Source organism: Toxotes jaculatrix, chromosome 10, assembly GCF_017976425.1.
Source record: "Toxotes jaculatrix isolate fToxJac2 chromosome 10, fToxJac2.pri, whole genome shotgun sequence".
Classification (NCBI taxonomy): domain Eukaryota; kingdom Metazoa; phylum Chordata; class Actinopteri; family Toxotidae; genus Toxotes; species Toxotes jaculatrix.
The window spans coordinates 1,543,346-1,562,028 of NC_054403.1; the positions used below are offsets into that span (position 1 = coordinate 1,543,346).

The 18,683-nt window shown below is 40.9% G+C and overlaps 3 gene segments (V, D, J or C); 2 read left to right on the top strand and 1 right to left on the bottom strand.

Annotated features, from left to right (window-relative positions):
• Positions 1 to 10,201: 10,201 nt before the first annotated feature.
• On the top strand, positions 10,202 to 12,686 carry LOC121188905. The segment is given in 2 exon segments: positions 10,202 to 10,258; positions 12,355 to 12,686. Coding segments are annotated over 2 exon segments (384 nt in total).
• Positions 12,687 to 13,398: 712 nt separating this feature from the next.
• Positions 13,399 to 14,082, top strand: LOC121188721. The segment is given in 2 exon segments: positions 13,399 to 13,590; positions 13,755 to 14,082. Coding segments are annotated over 2 exon segments (360 nt in total).
• Positions 14,083 to 14,883: 801 nt separating this feature from the next.
• Positions 14,884 to 16,612, bottom strand: LOC121188731 (the record flags this gene model as incomplete). The annotated part of the segment is given in 2 exon segments: positions 14,884 to 15,385; positions 16,540 to 16,612. Coding segments are annotated over 2 exon segments (396 nt in total), but the record flags the coding sequence as incomplete, so codon positions are not given.
• Positions 16,613 to 18,683: the final 2,071 nt, after the last annotated feature.

Here is an 18,683-nt window from a genome sequence, read left to right on the forward strand (position 1 = left end):
GGAATAGGTAGGCAGTAATGTGTACGACTGTGTAACGTTTTATGTATATTTTGTCGGCTAAATGTAAACTGTTGTTGTGTTAGCCTGTTTGCTAGCAGTGTTAGCGCGGACCGTGACACAATCGCGGCAGCAACCTGATGTCCGCATTATATGTCGGTGTTTTTCTGTTTGAAATCAAGTGTGGTTGTTAAGGGGAAAAAAGACAATATGGTGTTATTTTTCACACTTCTGTAAACATGTTAAAAAGATGTTTGTGGAAAATTCATTACAATACGATAGAAACATCGCTTCTGTGTCGTTCCTCTTATTCCCCCTTTTACAGGGGCGCACCATATATAAATGGTTTATTCATGATTAGTTCAATATCTACTAATAGCTTATAAATGTCTTATAAATGATAGTTATTTTAAAGTGTTACCATTCTCTGTTTTGGAAGATGTTGGTTTCAAAGAGTTTGTGGCAAAGCTGGACCCCACAGACACTACCAACAAGGAAGGCTCTGAAGGACATGGTGATTGCTAAGTATGAGGAGGAAAAGGAGGAGGCCAAAGCTGAGATCCAGAGTGTTGAGACTGTGAGCCTCACATCAGATATGTGGACCTCCATCAACATGGACACATATCTAGCTGTCACCTGCCATTTTGTCAATAAAAATGACCAGCTGTCCACTCTTCTTCTGGGGGCCAAGCCATTTCTGAAAACTCACACAGCAGCCCACATTGCTGCCGAAATTACATCACTGATGGCAGAGCGGGGCCTAGCAAACAGGGTTCGATGCATTGTGACTGATTCTGCAAGCAATATGAATGCTGCAGCCAACACTTGAGACAACGTAAATGCATCGTGCACTGCCTAAATCTAGTGGTCAAGAACTCCATTGAAGCAGCTCCTGGCCTTGATGAAGTGACTTATTTTAGGACAAGTAGAACTGCAAAAGAGAGACTGAGCCAAATGCAGCAGCAACTGCGGCCGCAAAGCAAAGGCACTTAAATTGGAGGTGGACACACGCTGGAACAGCACCCTGGACATGTTACAACGCCTCTATGAGGAAAGAGATGCAGTGGCAGCAGCTTTAGCATCACTCAACACAGACCTGACTCCTCTGAGCAACCAGCAATTTGAAAACACAGGAGAATGCATCAGGGTATGTATTCGAAAACCGGAGAAAAAACTGGTCACTGAATGCAGACTGTCTATGTAGTTTATTGCACAATCATTGCAACTGAAACTGAACATTGAGATCAAGGTCCCCACACAGTTTGTGCATTTAGACAATATCTATATTCCTGTTGTTTCAGCTGCTGGCTGCATTCCAGGTGGCAACTGAAGAGAAGAGAGTATCCACATCAAGGGACATCCGCCTCTACTGTGTGTTGCGACATACAACAGAAGAACTCCGTCCACAACTCACCACCCCTATGGCACAACACCTGGCACAACACCTGGCACATAACCTTATCAGATGCTTGGGAGAGAGATTGCATGATAAGGAAAAAGAGAGTTCACTGGCAGTCGCGACACTGTTGGATCCACGCTTCAAAACATTTGGATTCACCAGTCCAAGAGTGGCTGCCGGTGTCAAAGAGCTTCTGATATCACAATGCACAAAAGTTATCAACATACACAGCATGCAGCAGCAGGTATTTCTTCTTTATTTGATTATGAATAAGGAATGACTAATGACATTTCTGGTGATGATGATCTTCCATATTTTTTAGGAGTTGACCTGTGGAGACTGTTGGATCAGGATGCTAACAGAGCCAGGCAAATGCAAAGTGCCACAGTTAACACAATGGTGTAAGTGAACCGGTACCTAGCTGATCCTCTCCTGGAAAAAACTGAGGATCCCCTCACATTCTGGGCCACCCACAAAACCGTGTACCCAAATCTTTATCAAGTAGCTAAGCATTTTCTGTGCACCCCAGCCTCATCTGTGCCGTGAGACCATTTCCCCAGCCTTTTTCCAAGGCTGGGGAAATGGTTTGTAAAAGAAGAAACTGATTGAGTCTAAAAACTGTAGAAAAACTGTAATTTCTTAATAAAAACTCATACAGTTACACAAGCACACCCACTGCCCTGTTCTTCAAGCACACCCTCTTTACCCACGTACACATACAGTAAACCTCTCTACCAACGAAGCCCAAAATATACCATGATATAATCTGTATTTGCACCAGTACCATGTGAAAATTCTTCTATTATTATTATTAGGAGGTTGTTAAAAGAACGAGACAGAGAGAGAAAAACCAAAGCTAATATCAGAGTGTGAAAGTACAAACATGGTGTGAAACTGTTTGGAGCTGCTCATGTTTTCTTCTCTGACATGTCAGTTTTTTAAGAACAGCCTGCTCCAGACAGACAGACATCATTCACCATGTCACACTCCTTCCATTTCATAGTGATTGGTTTAACTGTTCTTCAAGGGAAGTTCAGTGACTTGGAAATTCTCTTGTATCCAGCCACTGATTTCTGCTTTTCAATCCCATTTTCTCAGAGACACTCAGTGTTGTTCTGTCTTCATGGTGGAGAGTTTCTCTGCTCACTCACCAAAAGCTGGATCCTCCAGATGCAGGTGTATTTATACTACAATCACCTGAAAGCCCTTGGCTGCACACAGGTGATCTCCATTTATCTAATTATGGGACTGATTATGACCAACTGATTATTTAGATGTGTCCTGAGTGTTTGCGTTTTACATTAATAATGAATTCAGATCACATTATTGAGATTTGTTTAACTTTGTCATTAAAGGGACTTTTTTCTGTTTGTGAGTGTCAAAAGAAATTAAATTAAATTCCCTTTGATTCAATGTTATGTTGTTGTACAACACTGAATGTGAAGAGGAAGCAGCAGATGAAACACTGCTCTTAAGGCGAGTGACATACAGTGGCTACAGGAAGTATTCAGACCCCTTCAGTTTTTGCAGACTTCACTGTTGTAGATTTAATTTTAAATAGATAAAATCAGCATTTTGTTAATCAGTCAGTATAGATTGAAAATGGGCCTGATTCACATTTGGTTAATTATCTATTTGAAATTTATTTGCTTCTGTCTCTTAACAATAGGATGAAAAAATACAGCACAGAAACTTCTCTCTTCACCATGTTTTAGAGGAGAACGTGGTACAAAGTCATGTTAGGAGCCGACAGTCTCTCCCTCCTTCCTCGTGTTTCTGGGAGAACCTCCCTAGTGTTTCTTGTTTGTCCCCTGTTTGTCTGTGTTCTTGTCTGTGTGTGTGTGTAGGCCTGGGTGTGGTTGACTTACTTTGGGTTTCCCTCCAGAGCTCCTGCTCACCTGTCTGCAATCACCTCATCAGCCACACCCTCAGCCTGCAGTGTATTAACACCACTTCTTCTCTCCACACCATGTTGTCAGTTCACAGTAGTGTTAATACTCCTGTTAATGATCATGTTTGATGTGAGCAGGTGGATAAAGCTCAGTGTTGATTAAATGGAGAAGCTGAATTCTCCCTCCACCTGTGTCTGTGACACAGAGTCTGACACTTCACATAAATTCTACTAGTGAAGACAATAAACAGTGTGTGTCCCACTGCTGATCACTGTAAACCTCCATTTCTGTCAGGAGGACATATGAACTGGATTCTCTCATCCTGTCTTCCTTTGCTTTTTCCTTTACCTTCAGTAGCAACTTTCAAATACACAATTTGATGTAATGTTGTAAACAAATGATGGAAACAAATATTTGATCAGTTTACTTAGTCCTGTTCTATCCCACCACATTGTGTCCTCTCAGAGATAATGATGCCATCCATTAGTTTCCCTGATACAAATCTATTTAACCTGTTATAAATCAAAGGGCAGGTGCATTTCTGCTGTTTAGAAATAATGAATGAACTTGACTCCACTGAATGAGAAGCTCACTGTCGTTCAGTCCTTGTGTGGTCTGAGGTTTCCTCCTGATCCATGTTCTATCACAGAGGTGAACCATGCACTTCAACACAAGACATGTGAAACACAGTGGCATGCTGGGAGAGCTTCTAAAACAATATGAAGACTAAAGACAGAAACAACAACACACATGTGCTAAGTTCAGAACCAGACCAGAGAGTATAGGAGCATGATCGAGGAGTGCAATGATAGCACAGTAACTGTGCATGTGGACTTTTCTGAGGGGTGGAGATGTAAGTATAGTTCTGAGGTGCAGTCATTCCACTTTGGTCAGAACCTCCCACAGCTCAACCTGCACACTGGCATGTACTATACAAAAGAACAGAAGACAGGCTTTTGCACAGAATCAGAATCCAAGCGACAAGATGCATCTGCCATTTGGACTCACATGGAACCAGTCCTGAAACATATTTGTTGAAAGTTTCCAAAAGTTGATACGTTTCACTTTTGGTCAGATGGTCCCAGCAAGCAATACAAAAACAAGAATAACGTTTCTCTCCTCTGCAGTGTCCCTCCAACTCTAGGTTTCAAGAGAACAACCTGAAACGTCTTCCCCACCTCACATGGGAAGGGAGCACCAGATGGCATAGGAGGTACTGTGAAAAGGACTGCAGACAGCCTTATACTGTGGGGGAATGACATTGTGAATGGCAATATTTTCCATAAGATTGTTGGCAGAAGCCTCTCCAGCACTAAGCTCTATATCAGAGGTGGGCAAACTGTTCCACCAAGGGCCGGTGTGGCTGCAGGTTTTTGTTCCAACCAATGAAGAGCACACAGTTTGACCAATCAACTGTCTGAAGACTGAGATCAGTTGATTAAATGAGTCAAGTCTGGTGTGCTGCTGCTTGGTTGGAACAAAAACCTGCAGCCACACCGGCCCTTTGTGGAACAGTTTGCCCACCCCTGCTCTATATCATTACTGAAGCTGACATGCAGCCATATGATGCGCTCCTTTCTCTACCACTAAAATCTGTATCTGCAACAAGGAAACTCCATCAGGTCATACCGACACACCAAAACGTCTCTGAGATCCATTGCAGGTCACTGTCCTGTTTCTGCAGTGAGCCACAGACGTGTGAGTGTTTCAGCCCAACCATATTCCAGTTGACTGCCAACACACCCAGAGAACAGGTTGAGGATGATGGTCCTATACCAATGCAAAAGAGGAAAGGTCCTTTGGCAATTTTGATGGAGGAAATGGAACAGGAGGGAAGAGAGCAAAGAGAAAATGGAATGGGAGAAAAGTGAGCAAAGAGAAAATGGAACGGGAGGAAAGTGAGCAAGAGCCAATGGTGCAAAAGCCACTGACCAAGAGCGGTCCTGACAGGACTGTGACAGATCTATCTGCTGATGTAGTTCAGTGTGGAGATTGGCTTGTGGTCATTTATGACCTGCACTGGTGGTTAGCAAAGGCTCTCACTGTGGACGCTCATCATCAAGATGTGGAAGTGGAATTTTTTCACCCTCATGGGCCCAAAACACAATTCCATCCAAAAGGAGGTGCAAAGAATACAGTATGTGCTTCATACCATTTGACCATATTCTGGTCAAACTTGTGGGACTGTCATCACCAGGTCGTGCAAGCAGGACAAGGGAGACACGCAGTCTGTCTGCTGAAGTCATGGACTTCATAGAGGAGAAACATATACACTATACTTCTTGACAAAGTTAAATGAGTGATGTAATACAGTCAGAGAATACTTTTTATTATGATGATTTGATATTTGATGTTATGGGAGTGGGGTTAAAGAATGATATTGCCTAAATGTACCTTACACCTTTTTTTTTTTGTTTTTTTGGAGTAAATAAAGTTCTTAAACAAGAAGGCATTGACTTGAGTGGTATAAATTTTGGAATTGTATGTTGTAATGAGGTCATTGTCACCACCGTCAGATTAGTGTCACCACCGTCAGAGGCAGTTTTAATTTGTTTTAAATGAATATGCTTACAATGTTTCTTCATTGCTGTTGAGTTATTAAAGTACTCGTCTCTTTTAATACAAAAATATGTTTGTTAAATAAAAAAAAACATTACTTTTCCTAATTTGCTTAAAGTAGATGATGTATGATGTTAGATCTTTTAGAAGACTATATGTACAACAGTTTAAAAATTTGTATAAAGTGAATATTCAAGTAACTTTTTGTTTTCAGAATTAAAACCAGTTTTATCTAAATTCCCAAGAATCAGAGGTAAATATCACCATGAACACAAACACTTTCATTCTGGTTTGAAAAGGGAACATATTGTTTGGGATGTAGTGAATTTGACTGGGGCCACAAGAGACAAGGAGGCGTGGCTTCAAAACCACAGAGCAAGCTTTCCAAACAAATACACCAGCTTCCTTATACTAAACTGGGAAGGTGAGTGGCCTGGAAATGTGACATCTAAAATCAATATACTCCTCGTTCTAACAAATAGTGTTTTCCATTGTGGAGGTGTACTCACATTAAGCCATGCTGTGAACAGCCACTATCACTAAAGCTGAGCTGGAACGCTGCAAGTGTTTCTTCCACTTTACTGCACAGCAAACTGATTTGTTCATCTGAACCACTAATAAAGTGATGCTAACTCACTGAGAAACACATTTCATTTTCTTACAACCTTTTCCTAGTTTAAAAGAAACAGCAAAAAGTTTGCTTTGCATTAGTAGTAACATAACAGCTGTGATGTGGCTGAAAATGATCAGTAAACAGTGAAATAAGGCTGATATCTGAAAGTCCAAACTGGAACAGAGGAGTGAAAGTAAACCCCAGATCACAGAGGTTCAGGTAGAAGCTGCAAAAGTCTTGAGAGCTGAAAACAGAGAGAATTAAGAACAGAGCTTTCTCTCTAGTCTACAGCATAGACACACAGGAGTGTAGCGACTGCAGACACAACTAAAGGGAGGAGAATGTCATAGGTTGGCAATGGTCAGCTCTGCTACCAAGCAGGACCAACACAGTGTAATTTGGCACAGCTACCCTGCTAACTCCTGTGAGGCTGTAATGGAAATGCATGCCATCACAGCTTATGTGCTAATGGAAAAAGCCCAATTCCAAAATTCATCAGTATTGTTAAACAAAATCAAGTGAGTATCTTCAAATGTTTGTCTTTTAGTGCAGAATTTCCTCTCCGTGTTTCCATCTCTCCACCACAGCTTTACAAGGAAACATTAGGTGTAGAAACACAAAGAGGAGAATTTTGGACTAAAAATACCTGGAAGATAGAAACTTGATCTACTCAGACTGTTGAAGCCTCATGTTTGCTTCTTTTCAACTCTGGAAGTCAACTTTTCCACAGGACAGGGACTGTGGATTTTATGCTCCATCATTTCCATTAGAATTTCTTTAGAAAGGATCTTGTTGCAGACAGTACAGACTTCCTAGAAATCCTTTCCTTTAACACAAACTACAGTGCATCACACCAAAACAAAGTTAAGAAGTTGAGCAACCATGAGAATATCTCACAATCATGATCAGCATTAAAAAAAAAAACCTCAATATTGTCCATGAATGATAAGCACACAATCAAACCACTGGGCTTATGGGTATGATTACTTGTCGTCCCAATTTCACAAACATATCATTTGGACAAAACATTTCAAAACATTAACTTCTAAACTAAACACTGACATGAACTACTAACATGTACTGACTTACTGAAAACCTTGGAGGTGATCTGGACTTTCCTGTAGTTTCCTCTTGTCCTTGTAACAGCAGTAGCTCCTCCCTTCCTTGTCAATAATTGTGCAGAAATATCTGAGTGCTTCTTTCTTCCTAAATCATGAGCAAGTCCTGTCCAGTCCAACTGTTTCTGCTCCTGTTTGACTTCTGAACTTGTCTCTGGCTGTGTGTCCACTTACTGCAGCCTGTGACATCAGACTGTAGAATGTTGATACATCAAAGGCATCAAAGGACAAACACTCTCTCTCTCTCTCTCTCTCACTCACACACACACACACACACACACACAGTTTTGTCTTACATTACTTTGAGGACACTTCTTGACAACATGCATTCCCTAGCCCCTTACCCTAACTCTATCCTGAACCCATTTCTGACACTCACCCTAAAATCCAGCCATTTTAAGGTTTGTTAGAAAGTGATGACCGGGCAAAATGTCCTCACTTCACTGGTTTAAAATTCAAACTGGTTCTCACACTGTATAAACAGATAAGTAGACACACACAAATTGAATGTTTCACTATTTTCCCTTTAATGACCAACAAACGTGACTGGTGACCAACGAACCGGGCAGGTGGACAGACAGGATGATCATAGTGGATTTCCACATTGGTGGAGATGTGAATGCAGGTCGAAGGGAGACGGGTCTGAGACTGAGGAGATGGACAGAGCGTGGGTCAGGTCTTCTTCAGGATACCAGGAGCAATGAACGAACGGGTGGATGCGAGGAGATTCTTCAGACAAGGCAATTCCTTTTCTACAGCAAGGTCGGCCAACATTTCTACTGTGAGGGATGAAAGATGAACTGGTGAATAATGGGCTGAAGCACTGGTCTTTAAATGATTTCAAACAGCATTGGAAAATATATATATAAATGAATTAGAGATTTTCTAACATCTTCAAATCCAAATCTTTGTTTTCATTTTTTTCAATCTGATTTGAACAAACTGAATCTTAATTCATCTAAAAGAAAGTTTAGCTTCAGTAATGATATTGTAGTAGAGACACTGGGATTACTGGCGTTGGTTCAGGGTTTGTCACCAAGTTCACACTGGGTGTGTCGGCCAGAACACCAACTTAAGGCCAAAACTTCCCTGTATATCTGTATCCCAATGAAGAGGCAGGTGATGGAGCATTCAGGGGTTTTATTGCTCTCTTAGCAGGCAAGGAGGTCATGTGGTTCTCTATCAAATACAATAAAGTATAATGAATAAAAAAAATTAAGGCTCTTCATAGTCAATAAACATCAACAGTACTGATATCACTATCTCCATTTTCCGCTAATTCCCACTATCCCAGCTCTTAAACACAGTTCACCTGACAACTAGTATATTAACACACATATATTAACACCATACAGTGACATTCACATAACGCTCATAACGCCACACTAACGACTCAAATCAATAACAAACATGACGTGACGTGATGCACACGCAGTCTGAAGGGCGAGCTAAATGCTACAACTAGCTTGACAGCGCTAACATGGCTAGTGCTAAAGCTACACCGCCGAACAACAGGGTGATTTCAAGCTGCAGAACGTAACAAATCAGTCAACGATACACAGGTACTTACATTTCACCCACGCACAGACCACTTGCCGTGACGTTAACTGTTTAACCCGTAGCTTTACTCACTCTGCCGGAACATTAACTCGCTCTGAATGCCGCCAGTTACCCAAAACAGCCAGTAGAGGGGGCCGTCCCAAAGTGAGCCGACCAACACTACACTTACAAATGTCACACAATGAACATATAATATCTAAGTTTGGGGCCTTTTGTACAAAAAAAGAATGAATTAAAAAATGAATCTTAGAAAACATATTTCAAACAGACTTAAGTTTTATCTTTTCTACAGTTCAACATAAATTTCAATATGACAGGAATTTGTAAAGCAAAGTTTAGTAAAGCTGCTCTGAGTTCAGCTCCGTGATGGAGGACAAATAAAATCAATACTAAAAGTGTTTGAAATTAAACCAGATCATTTCATCTGCTGTAACATTCAACATCTGAATTTAATACATGACTTTACAATATTGTATTTAGTATTTTTGCAGAAACTTACTTCCAACATCCAGTCTGGTTCCTCCACCAAAAGTCCACCACAGTGATACAAAGTCATTGAGCCGTCGTACAGAAACCACTCAGTGTAGAGAGACACGGCTCTGTGACTGTGAAACAAACTAAGAAAAGTATGTTTTTTAGATTTTGGCATCTGATATAAGAAATGAGTCAAAGAGCCAAAAAATTCTCGAATTAATATTTTTCTATTACCTTTTATTTTTTAATTTTAAAATGAAATAATAAAGATTTGATGAGATAAAATAATATAAATAATAATTAAATAAATTAAGAGAAAAAGAGAATTTCCAGATGCATAAAACCAAGCTTACATCAAAAGACACATTGAAATGTTCATAAAACATATTTTAATACATTTTTCCATTAATCAGAAGCTTCATCATATTGATATCTGTTGGAGTCAGTCAGAGCATTTCCATAGAGTCACTTTGCATCAGCAGCACCATGCTCCAGTGCTCTGGGAGAGTTTATAGTCCTGAGACTTGAAGACTGGATGACTGACAGCTGTCCTTCATGACAACACAAGCCACAGAAATCCTCCTGATCCAAAACATGACTTTGATCTCCGTCCTCATCTGGACTGTCCTCTGCTGCTGCTTCACAGGTAAAGTCCAGAGAATCAAACTCCTCTCCTCTATCAACATCCGTCCCTCTGAAATGAAGCCGACTAAACACTGACGCTGCTTTATGTTTGTGTCTCTGTGTCCTCAGAGTCCAGAGTCCAGAGGACAGGTCACAGTGACTCAGCCTGGAGCAGTGAGCTCTGCTCTGGGAGGCTCCGTCACCATCAGCTGTAGAACCAGTCAGGACGTTCATGTTTTGAGCAACGATCACCTTTTAGCCTGGTACCAACAGAGAGATGGAGACAAACCCAAACCGCTTATATTTGGTGCTTCCACTCGACAATCAGGGATTCCAGCTCGTTTTACAGGCAGTGGATCAAACTCTGACTTCACTCTGACCATCAGTGGAATCCAGGCTGAAGATGCAGCAGTTTACTACTGTCAGAGTGAACACTGGCCTAGTGGCAAACTTGTGTTCACACAGTGAAAAAGCGTCGTACAAAAACCTCCCTCAGTCAGACTGAACAGAAACTGAAGTGACTGCTGCAGCTGGAAGCTACTGCAGAGACTGATACACTTCACTGAGGACACAGACACACACACACACACACACAAATGTGAATATATATCCATATACAAAGAGTTTAACATACAAATAATGTGTTATATTTTCGTTCACGCCATCAATAAATCAGCCTCTATGCTGATGACTTCTTGTTATACATCCCAAAAATTCTCATTTTTCCTTCTTTCATTTACTAATCAGACCAGACTTTAAAGCAGGCTTTATGGCTGCATTCTCTAATTAAACATTCTTGTCTTACATTATTTTGAGGACACTTGTTGACAAAACTCATTCCCTAGTCCTTTACTCTAACTCTCTACTGAACCCTCAAAATGTCATTTTAAGGTATCAGACAGTGAGGACAGGGCAAAATATCCTCACTTCATTGGTTTAAAATTCAAACCCGTCCTAACATTGTGTAGCCATACAAGTACATGTACAAACACCAAGGAGCAAGGAACATGTATCAAAATAAGACAAAGAACATAAATACTGATTTTAATAAAGATCAAAATCCAATCATCATCCATTCATATCCAGTTATAATCCCATGTTCTAATCTCAATTTCCAAAGACTCCAGAGGAGACAACCCCAGACACTTTAATGGTAAATGGCTTGTTCATGACCTTTGGCCTCAGTCTCATCCTGGATCACAGCTTTATCCACTGTTAATAGAGAATATGAAAGAGAGCAGGGATTTCTGGCCCAACTTCACCTACTTCCAAAGCACATGGAGAAGGAAAAACACGTGAAGAGGACACTGCAGTGACACTTGTATTAGAAAGAAGAGCAGCATCTGTTTTAGGATACCACAGGAAAACAGAGACAGTCAGGTGTGACTGACAGAGCTATCACATGTGACATGAATTACACATCAGCATCATTTATTAATGTCATAAGCTACAATGATAAAATCCTTGGTATCTCTCAGTGAGACACTCTGTCCTCATGGATTTAACAGATCTACTGTCATTATATCACACATGCAACATATGACAACAGTTATTGTTTGAATAGTTTACATGGACTTGACTTATTTGATGAATGTGTCTCTTATTTTTAAATGTTGACAAGTCTGTTGGTGAATTGTTTCTCTGAATTTTAATGTTGTTGGAAGAAAAAGGAAAAAAGTGGATGTAACTATAGAACCTTTAAATCCTGATTTTTGTTTATATCATTACATTTTTGGACTTTTCCCTTCACATTAATTATTGTTCATGCTAAACTGTGCCAGTAACAATGAACACGTCTCTGTTGGAGTCAGTCAGAGCATTTCCATAGAGCCACTTTGCATCAGCAGCACCATGCTCCAGTGCTCTGGGAGAGTTTATAGTCCTGAGACTTGAAGACTGGATGACTGACAGCTGTCCTTCATGACAACACAAGCCACAGAAATCCTCCTGATCCAAAACATGACTTTGATCTCCGTCCTCATCTGGACTGTCCTCTGCTGCTGCTTCACAGGTAAAGTCCAGAGAATCAAACTCCTCTCCTTTATCAACATCCGTCCCTCTGACATGAAGCCGACTAAACGCTGACGCTGCTTTATGTTTGTGTCTCTGTGTCCTCAGAGTCCAGAGGACAGGTCACAGTGACTCAGCCTGGAGCAGTGAGCTCTGCTCTGGGAGGCTCCGTCACCATCAGCTGCAGAACCAGTCAGAACGTTTATTATAGCAGCCCAAACCACTATGTAGCCTGGTACCAACAGAGAGATGGAGACAAACCTAAACGGCTTATTTACACTTCTTCCACTCGAGTATCAGGGATTCCAGCTCGTTTTACAGGCAGTGGATCAAACTCTGACTTCACTCTGACCATCAGTGGAGTCCAGGCTGAAGATGCAGCAGTTTACTACTGTCAGAGTTATCACTATATCAACAGTCAGAATGTGTTCACACAGTGAAATTGCGTCGTACAAAAACCTCCCTCAGTCAGACTGAACAGAAACTGAAGTGACTGCTGCAGCTGGAAGCTACTGCAGAGACTGATACACTTCACTGAGGACACACACACACACACGTATCAAAACAAGATCATTAACAAAAAACTGATCATGGTTGAAATCAAATGATTTTCTCCATCATTCATATCCAATTATAATCTCATGTTCTGATCTGATTCACCAACAAATCAAACAAGATCAAAAAAGAAGAAAAATCAAGTTCAACCTGGGACAGTTACTGAGAAAAAACTTGGTCATGACCTTTGACCTCAGCTTCACACTGGATCGTAGATAGAATCAGTTTCTTCTTCATTATTTGTTATTACAGCCTCATTTCACCATCAGAGTAGATCTTTTCACTGTGAGCTCATTAGATTCTAATGAAAAAACATCTGAATTTATTGATCAACATTTGGTGGATTTGGGTTTTTCACATCAGTCACTTCACATTCTGCACTGACTGAAGAAACAACCTCGGTAAAACAGAAATGAAATGAAAATGATTCTGTGTTAGAAGCCTCAAATTTCTTCCTTCACAGAATTCACATCAGCCTCTCCAGCTGCTTGGTGGAAAACAGATGAAGTTTTCTGTCGTACATCTTTACCATTCATAGGCCTTTATTACACAGAATTTAAAGTGTCAACTGTCTCAGTGCTGAGGGGGAAACAGCATGAAATGTTGAGGACAGCTACAGCTGACTGACTCTGTGTGTTTGCATATGTGTCCTGCCTCTCTGCTCCCAGCCGTTAAGAGGCCAGTGTTGATCAGTGTGTGTCCAGGCCTTTCAGAGCCACTGACACGCCGGCAGCACAATGATGATGTCTCTGACTCTACTGCTGGCCACCCTGGGGCTCCTTGTTCAGGGTGAGACTCTCTGCTGAAAACACAATCATGAAACAAGCAGCACTGACCTTCTTCCATCTATTGTCCATCTTAAAGAAATGATCCTCTTGTGTTTGGATGTTGATCGTCTTTCTCCAAGTTGGATTTGTCTCAATAACCCTTCTCCTCTTTTTTATTTTTTCCAGGTTCATCAGCAGATATCAGTGTGTCTCAGTCTCCTGAATCTCAGTCTGTTGTTCCAGGTCAAACTGTGTCTATCAGATGTAAAGCCAGTAGATCTATCGGTGATGACATCAACTGGTACCTTCAGAAACCTGGAGAAGCTCCTAAACTTCTAATTGCAGATACTACAATTCGTCAGTCTGGAGTTTCAGATCGATTTAGTGCAACAGCACATCAGACTGACTTCACTCTGACCATCAGCAGAGTCCAGACTGAAGATGCAGGAGTTTATTACTGTCAGCAGCATAACAGCCGCCCGTTCACACAGTGATACAACGTCGTACAAAAACCTCCCTCAGCTGCAGAGGAACTGATCTGAATCAACAGCTGCACAGACACAGACATGAGGAGTTTTTTCTTGCCACTGTCGCCTTAAGTGCTGATCTGGGGTCAGGCTCTGGGTCTCTGTAATACGCTTTGAGATAATTTTGATTGTGGAAGGAGCTAAATAAAAAAAGTGAATTGAATTGAAAAAATTAATAGTATAGTGAGCTACAGTATAATGATCACTGTGTTTAACAGGGTATTAAACAATATATTTAAAGTGTGAGCAAACTACATCACTTGTAGATGAACTGAAACATAGTTAAATGAAGCAGGTAACAACACATGAACACTTTTTTGTTTGGCTTTGAAAAAGAAGATTCACTTCCATGTTTTCTTCACAGCTGATTTTTCAAGTTATTCAACTATAACTTGAAATTCATTTGATTTCTATTTAATTCAGTTACACTTTACTTTTCAATGGACCTCAACACTTTATATGTTTTAACAAGTTTGTGTTCACAACAAAACACAAAGCTTGAGTTAAATGTTGACTCCACACTGCTGATACAGAAGCTATGATGATATAAAGTGCTGATGAAATCCTGCTTCATGATTCTGATGCAGCACATTGGTCTCAGACTTTACACATTTACTCAGATTCATGACACTTTCTGGACTCTTCTAAAAGTCAGACTTTCTTTCTTAAGTCATTTCTAAGCTATTTCACAATCTGACACTCAGCTGAGTTCAATCTCTCTGGATCTAATGGAAATATTAAGATAGAAAGATTGATTGTTTTACAAGAACATACAGGGAAACAACTGATGTGATGAACAGGACTTTATTGTACTGAAAAAATGAAAGATTACAACAAGCAACAAAACCTCATTGATGAAACGTAGAATCAGAGACTGAGTGAGAGAAAGAGACAGAAAGACACAGTGAGAGTGGAGACTGAGAGCAGGAGCAGAGTAAAACCAGTAGCAGAGTCTCAGAGAGTCAGGTCAGGACTGGGAACACTGGTCTGTCCTCAGTGTCTCTGAGACCGGAGTCTGGGAGCCCTGGGTGGCCTCACAGGTCACAGAGCCCGCCTTCGTCCACTGGTCTGCAGTGAGCCTCAGGGTGCTGCTCCAGCTGTAGGTGCCGTCCTTCCCCAGCACCCCGGGGCTCCTGCTCTGATCCAAGCTGCTGCTGCTGCCGTCCACCTTCCAGGCCAGACTCCAGCCTGAGGGGAAGCCCTTGTTGGCCAGGCACATGAGCGTGGCCTTCCCCTGCTGCAGCTCCTCGTCGGAGGGGGGCAGCACCGTCAGGGTGGGACGGACATCACCTAGGAGACAGCAATCAGATTAGAGGACAGGGACCGAGCACAGCTGTCAATCAAACACCTTTACTGTGTGAGAGTAGATTTTGTCCTTTAAGGAGTTTCTGCCAGATGGTTTTTCTCATCACACAGTTTGAGCTGAAATATATCAAACTACACTGGAAATAGAAGAAGCACATTTGGTCCAAAATTTCAAACCTTTTCTGAAAACGATCCAAAATCTAAACTGTACATTTCAGCAGAAACATAAACAAATACATCAAATAATCTGACAACAATCAAATGTTCTTCATGTGGATCATCGTCAATCATCGTCTGATTAACTTTTTAAATGATTTCAAACAGCATTGGAAATAATATATATCACAATGAAGAGATTACAGATTTTCTAACATCTTCAAATCCACATCTTTGTTTTCATTCTGTTCAATTAGATTTAAACAAAGTCAATCTTAATTCATATTTTCAAAAGTTTAGCTTTTAAAAGATGAATTATTTAAAATGAAAAATGAATCTTAGAAAACATATTTCAAACAGACTGAAGTTTGATCTTTTCTACAGTTCAACATAAATTTCAATATGACAGAAATGTGTAAAGCAAAGTTTAGTAAAGCTGCTCTGAGTTCAGCTCCGTGATGAAGGAGGACAAATAAAATCATCAATACTAAAAGTGTTTGAAATTAAACCAGATCATTTAATCTGCTGTAACATTCAACATCTGAATTTAATACATGACTTTACAATATTGTATTTAGTATTTTTGCAGAAACTTACTTCCAACATTCAGTCTGGTTCCTCCACCAAAAGTCCACCACAGTGATACAAAGTCATTGAGCCGTCGTACAGAAACCTCTCAGTGTAGAGAGACATGGATCTGTGACTTTGTCAGACTGAACTAAACCTACAAACCCTCCAGATGCAGCTTCACCATTAAATTGGAGAATAATGATTCATCCTCTGGCTTCATGTTTAATATTCATCACAATGAGTTTTTATCATTTCTGCTGCTAAAACAAACTTTGTCTCCTGGTGCAAATTTTTTGTTCAACAATTATTCATCAACATGTAAAAGTGAGGAATTTTCCTGACACGTTGATTATAAAGGAAATAAAAAGAGAAAAAGCCTCTGAGATAAAACAATTTACAAACATTTGACTTACTTCCAACATCCAGTCTGGTTCCTCCACCGAACGTGTTCCACAGTGATACAAAGTCATTGAGCCGTCGTACAAAAACCTTTCAGTGTAGAGAGACACGGCTCTGTGACTGTGAAACAAACATCAACTAAATCAGTCTGTTTTTTAGATTTTGAGATCTGATAAAAGAAATGAGCCAAAAATCTTAGAATTAATATTTTTCTATCACAACTTTATTTTTCAATTTCACAATGAAAAAAATAAAGATTTGATGAGATAAAATAATCTAAATAATAATTAAGTGAATGAAAAATGCAAAAAAACATCCAGATGCATAAAACCAAGGTCACATCAAAAGAGACACTGAAACATTCATAAAACATATTCCTATATATTTTTTCCATTAATCAGAAGCTTCATCATATTGATATCTGTTGGAGTCAGTCAGAGCATTTCCATAGAGCCACTTTGCATCAGCAGCACCATGCTCCAGTGCTCTGGGAGAGTTTATAGTCCTGAGACTGGAAGACTGGATGACTGACAGCTGTCCTTCATGACAACACAAGCCACAGAAATCCTCCTGATCCAAAACATGACTTTGATCTCCGTCCTCATCTGGACTGTCCTCTGCTGCTGCTTCACAGGTAAAGTCCAGAGAATCAAACTCCTCTCCTCTATCAACATCTGTCCCTCTGAAATGAAGCCGACTAAACGCTGACGCTGCTTTATGTTTGTGTCTCTGTGTCCTCAGAGTCCAGAGGACAGGTCACAGTGACTCAGCCTGGAGCAGTGAGCTCTGCTCTTGGAGGCACCGTCACCATCAGCTGTAGAACCAGTCAGAATGTTTATGTTGCGAGCAACTACCACATTTTAGCCTGGTACCAACAGAGAGATGGAGACAAACCTAAACTGCTTATTTACTATGCTTCCACTCGAGAATCAGGGATTCCAGATCGTTTTACAGGCAGTGGATCAAACTCTGACTTCACTCTGACCATCAGTGGAGTCCAGGCTGAAGATGCAGCAGTTTACTACTGTCAGAGTTTTCATGTTATCAACAGTCAGAATGTGTTGACACAGTGAAAAAGCGTCGTACAAAAACCTCCCTCAGTCAGACTGAACAGAAACTGAAGTGACTGCTGCAGCTGGAAGCTACTGCAGAGACTGACACACTTCACTGAGGACACACACACACACACACACAGACACAGAGTCATGTATCAAAACAAGATCATTAACAAAAATCATTTAAACCACCCCCAGCGGCAGAGTACACTCTGGACTGGTCGCCAGTCTGACACACAAAGAAAATTTAGAGTAGACAAGTAATGTAATGTATAATTTGGGATTGTGGGGGTACCTGGAAAGAATCCATGCAGGCACAGGGAGACATGCAACATGCAAACTCCACATGGAGGAGCCCTGACTAAACGAACCTGGAACCCTCTTGCTGTGAGGCGACAGCGCTAACCATTGCACCAGCGTGCCGCCCAACACCCGAAGGCCGGACACAAACTTTCCTCAGCTCATGAGTGTAATGACTGATACACAATGAACTCACTCAGTAAACACAACCCTTACAGTTGCAGCACAGTTACCTCGCTCAACATTCAAAGCAAAGAAGCAGTCATTCATGTTAACGAGAAACACACAGTAATTCAGACAATATTCACAAACCAATATAAGCTAAAGCTAAACTCTCTGTGAAAGAGCTTATTACATTTTCCTTCAACCATATTTCAATGTACAACACAAACAATATACTGACTCAGTGGTACAGATACTCCAGTATATCATTGTAAAAACAGGCTACACGCTTCAACGCACGGCACGTTTACATAGTTACTACACAGCGCGGTTAACATTTCCAGGGGTTAGCTCACGGTGGGGCCATCCAGTTAGCTCAGTTGGTGAAGCACGACAATTTTCGGGGTCGCGGGTTTGAGCCCCACTCCGGACGGCGCCACCTCCCATGGGCTCACCACCTGTGGAAAGTGCCGCAGGAATTCGGTGTACTGTGGACTGGGCGGGAGTCGCAACCGCGACTGGACCCAGAGAAGCGAAACAAACTTTGATCTAACACATTCATCGATATACACTGTTGTTATGAGGACACTCATACCTGAAAAGGGAATATTTATATGAAAGATTATTACCAAGATGGCGGC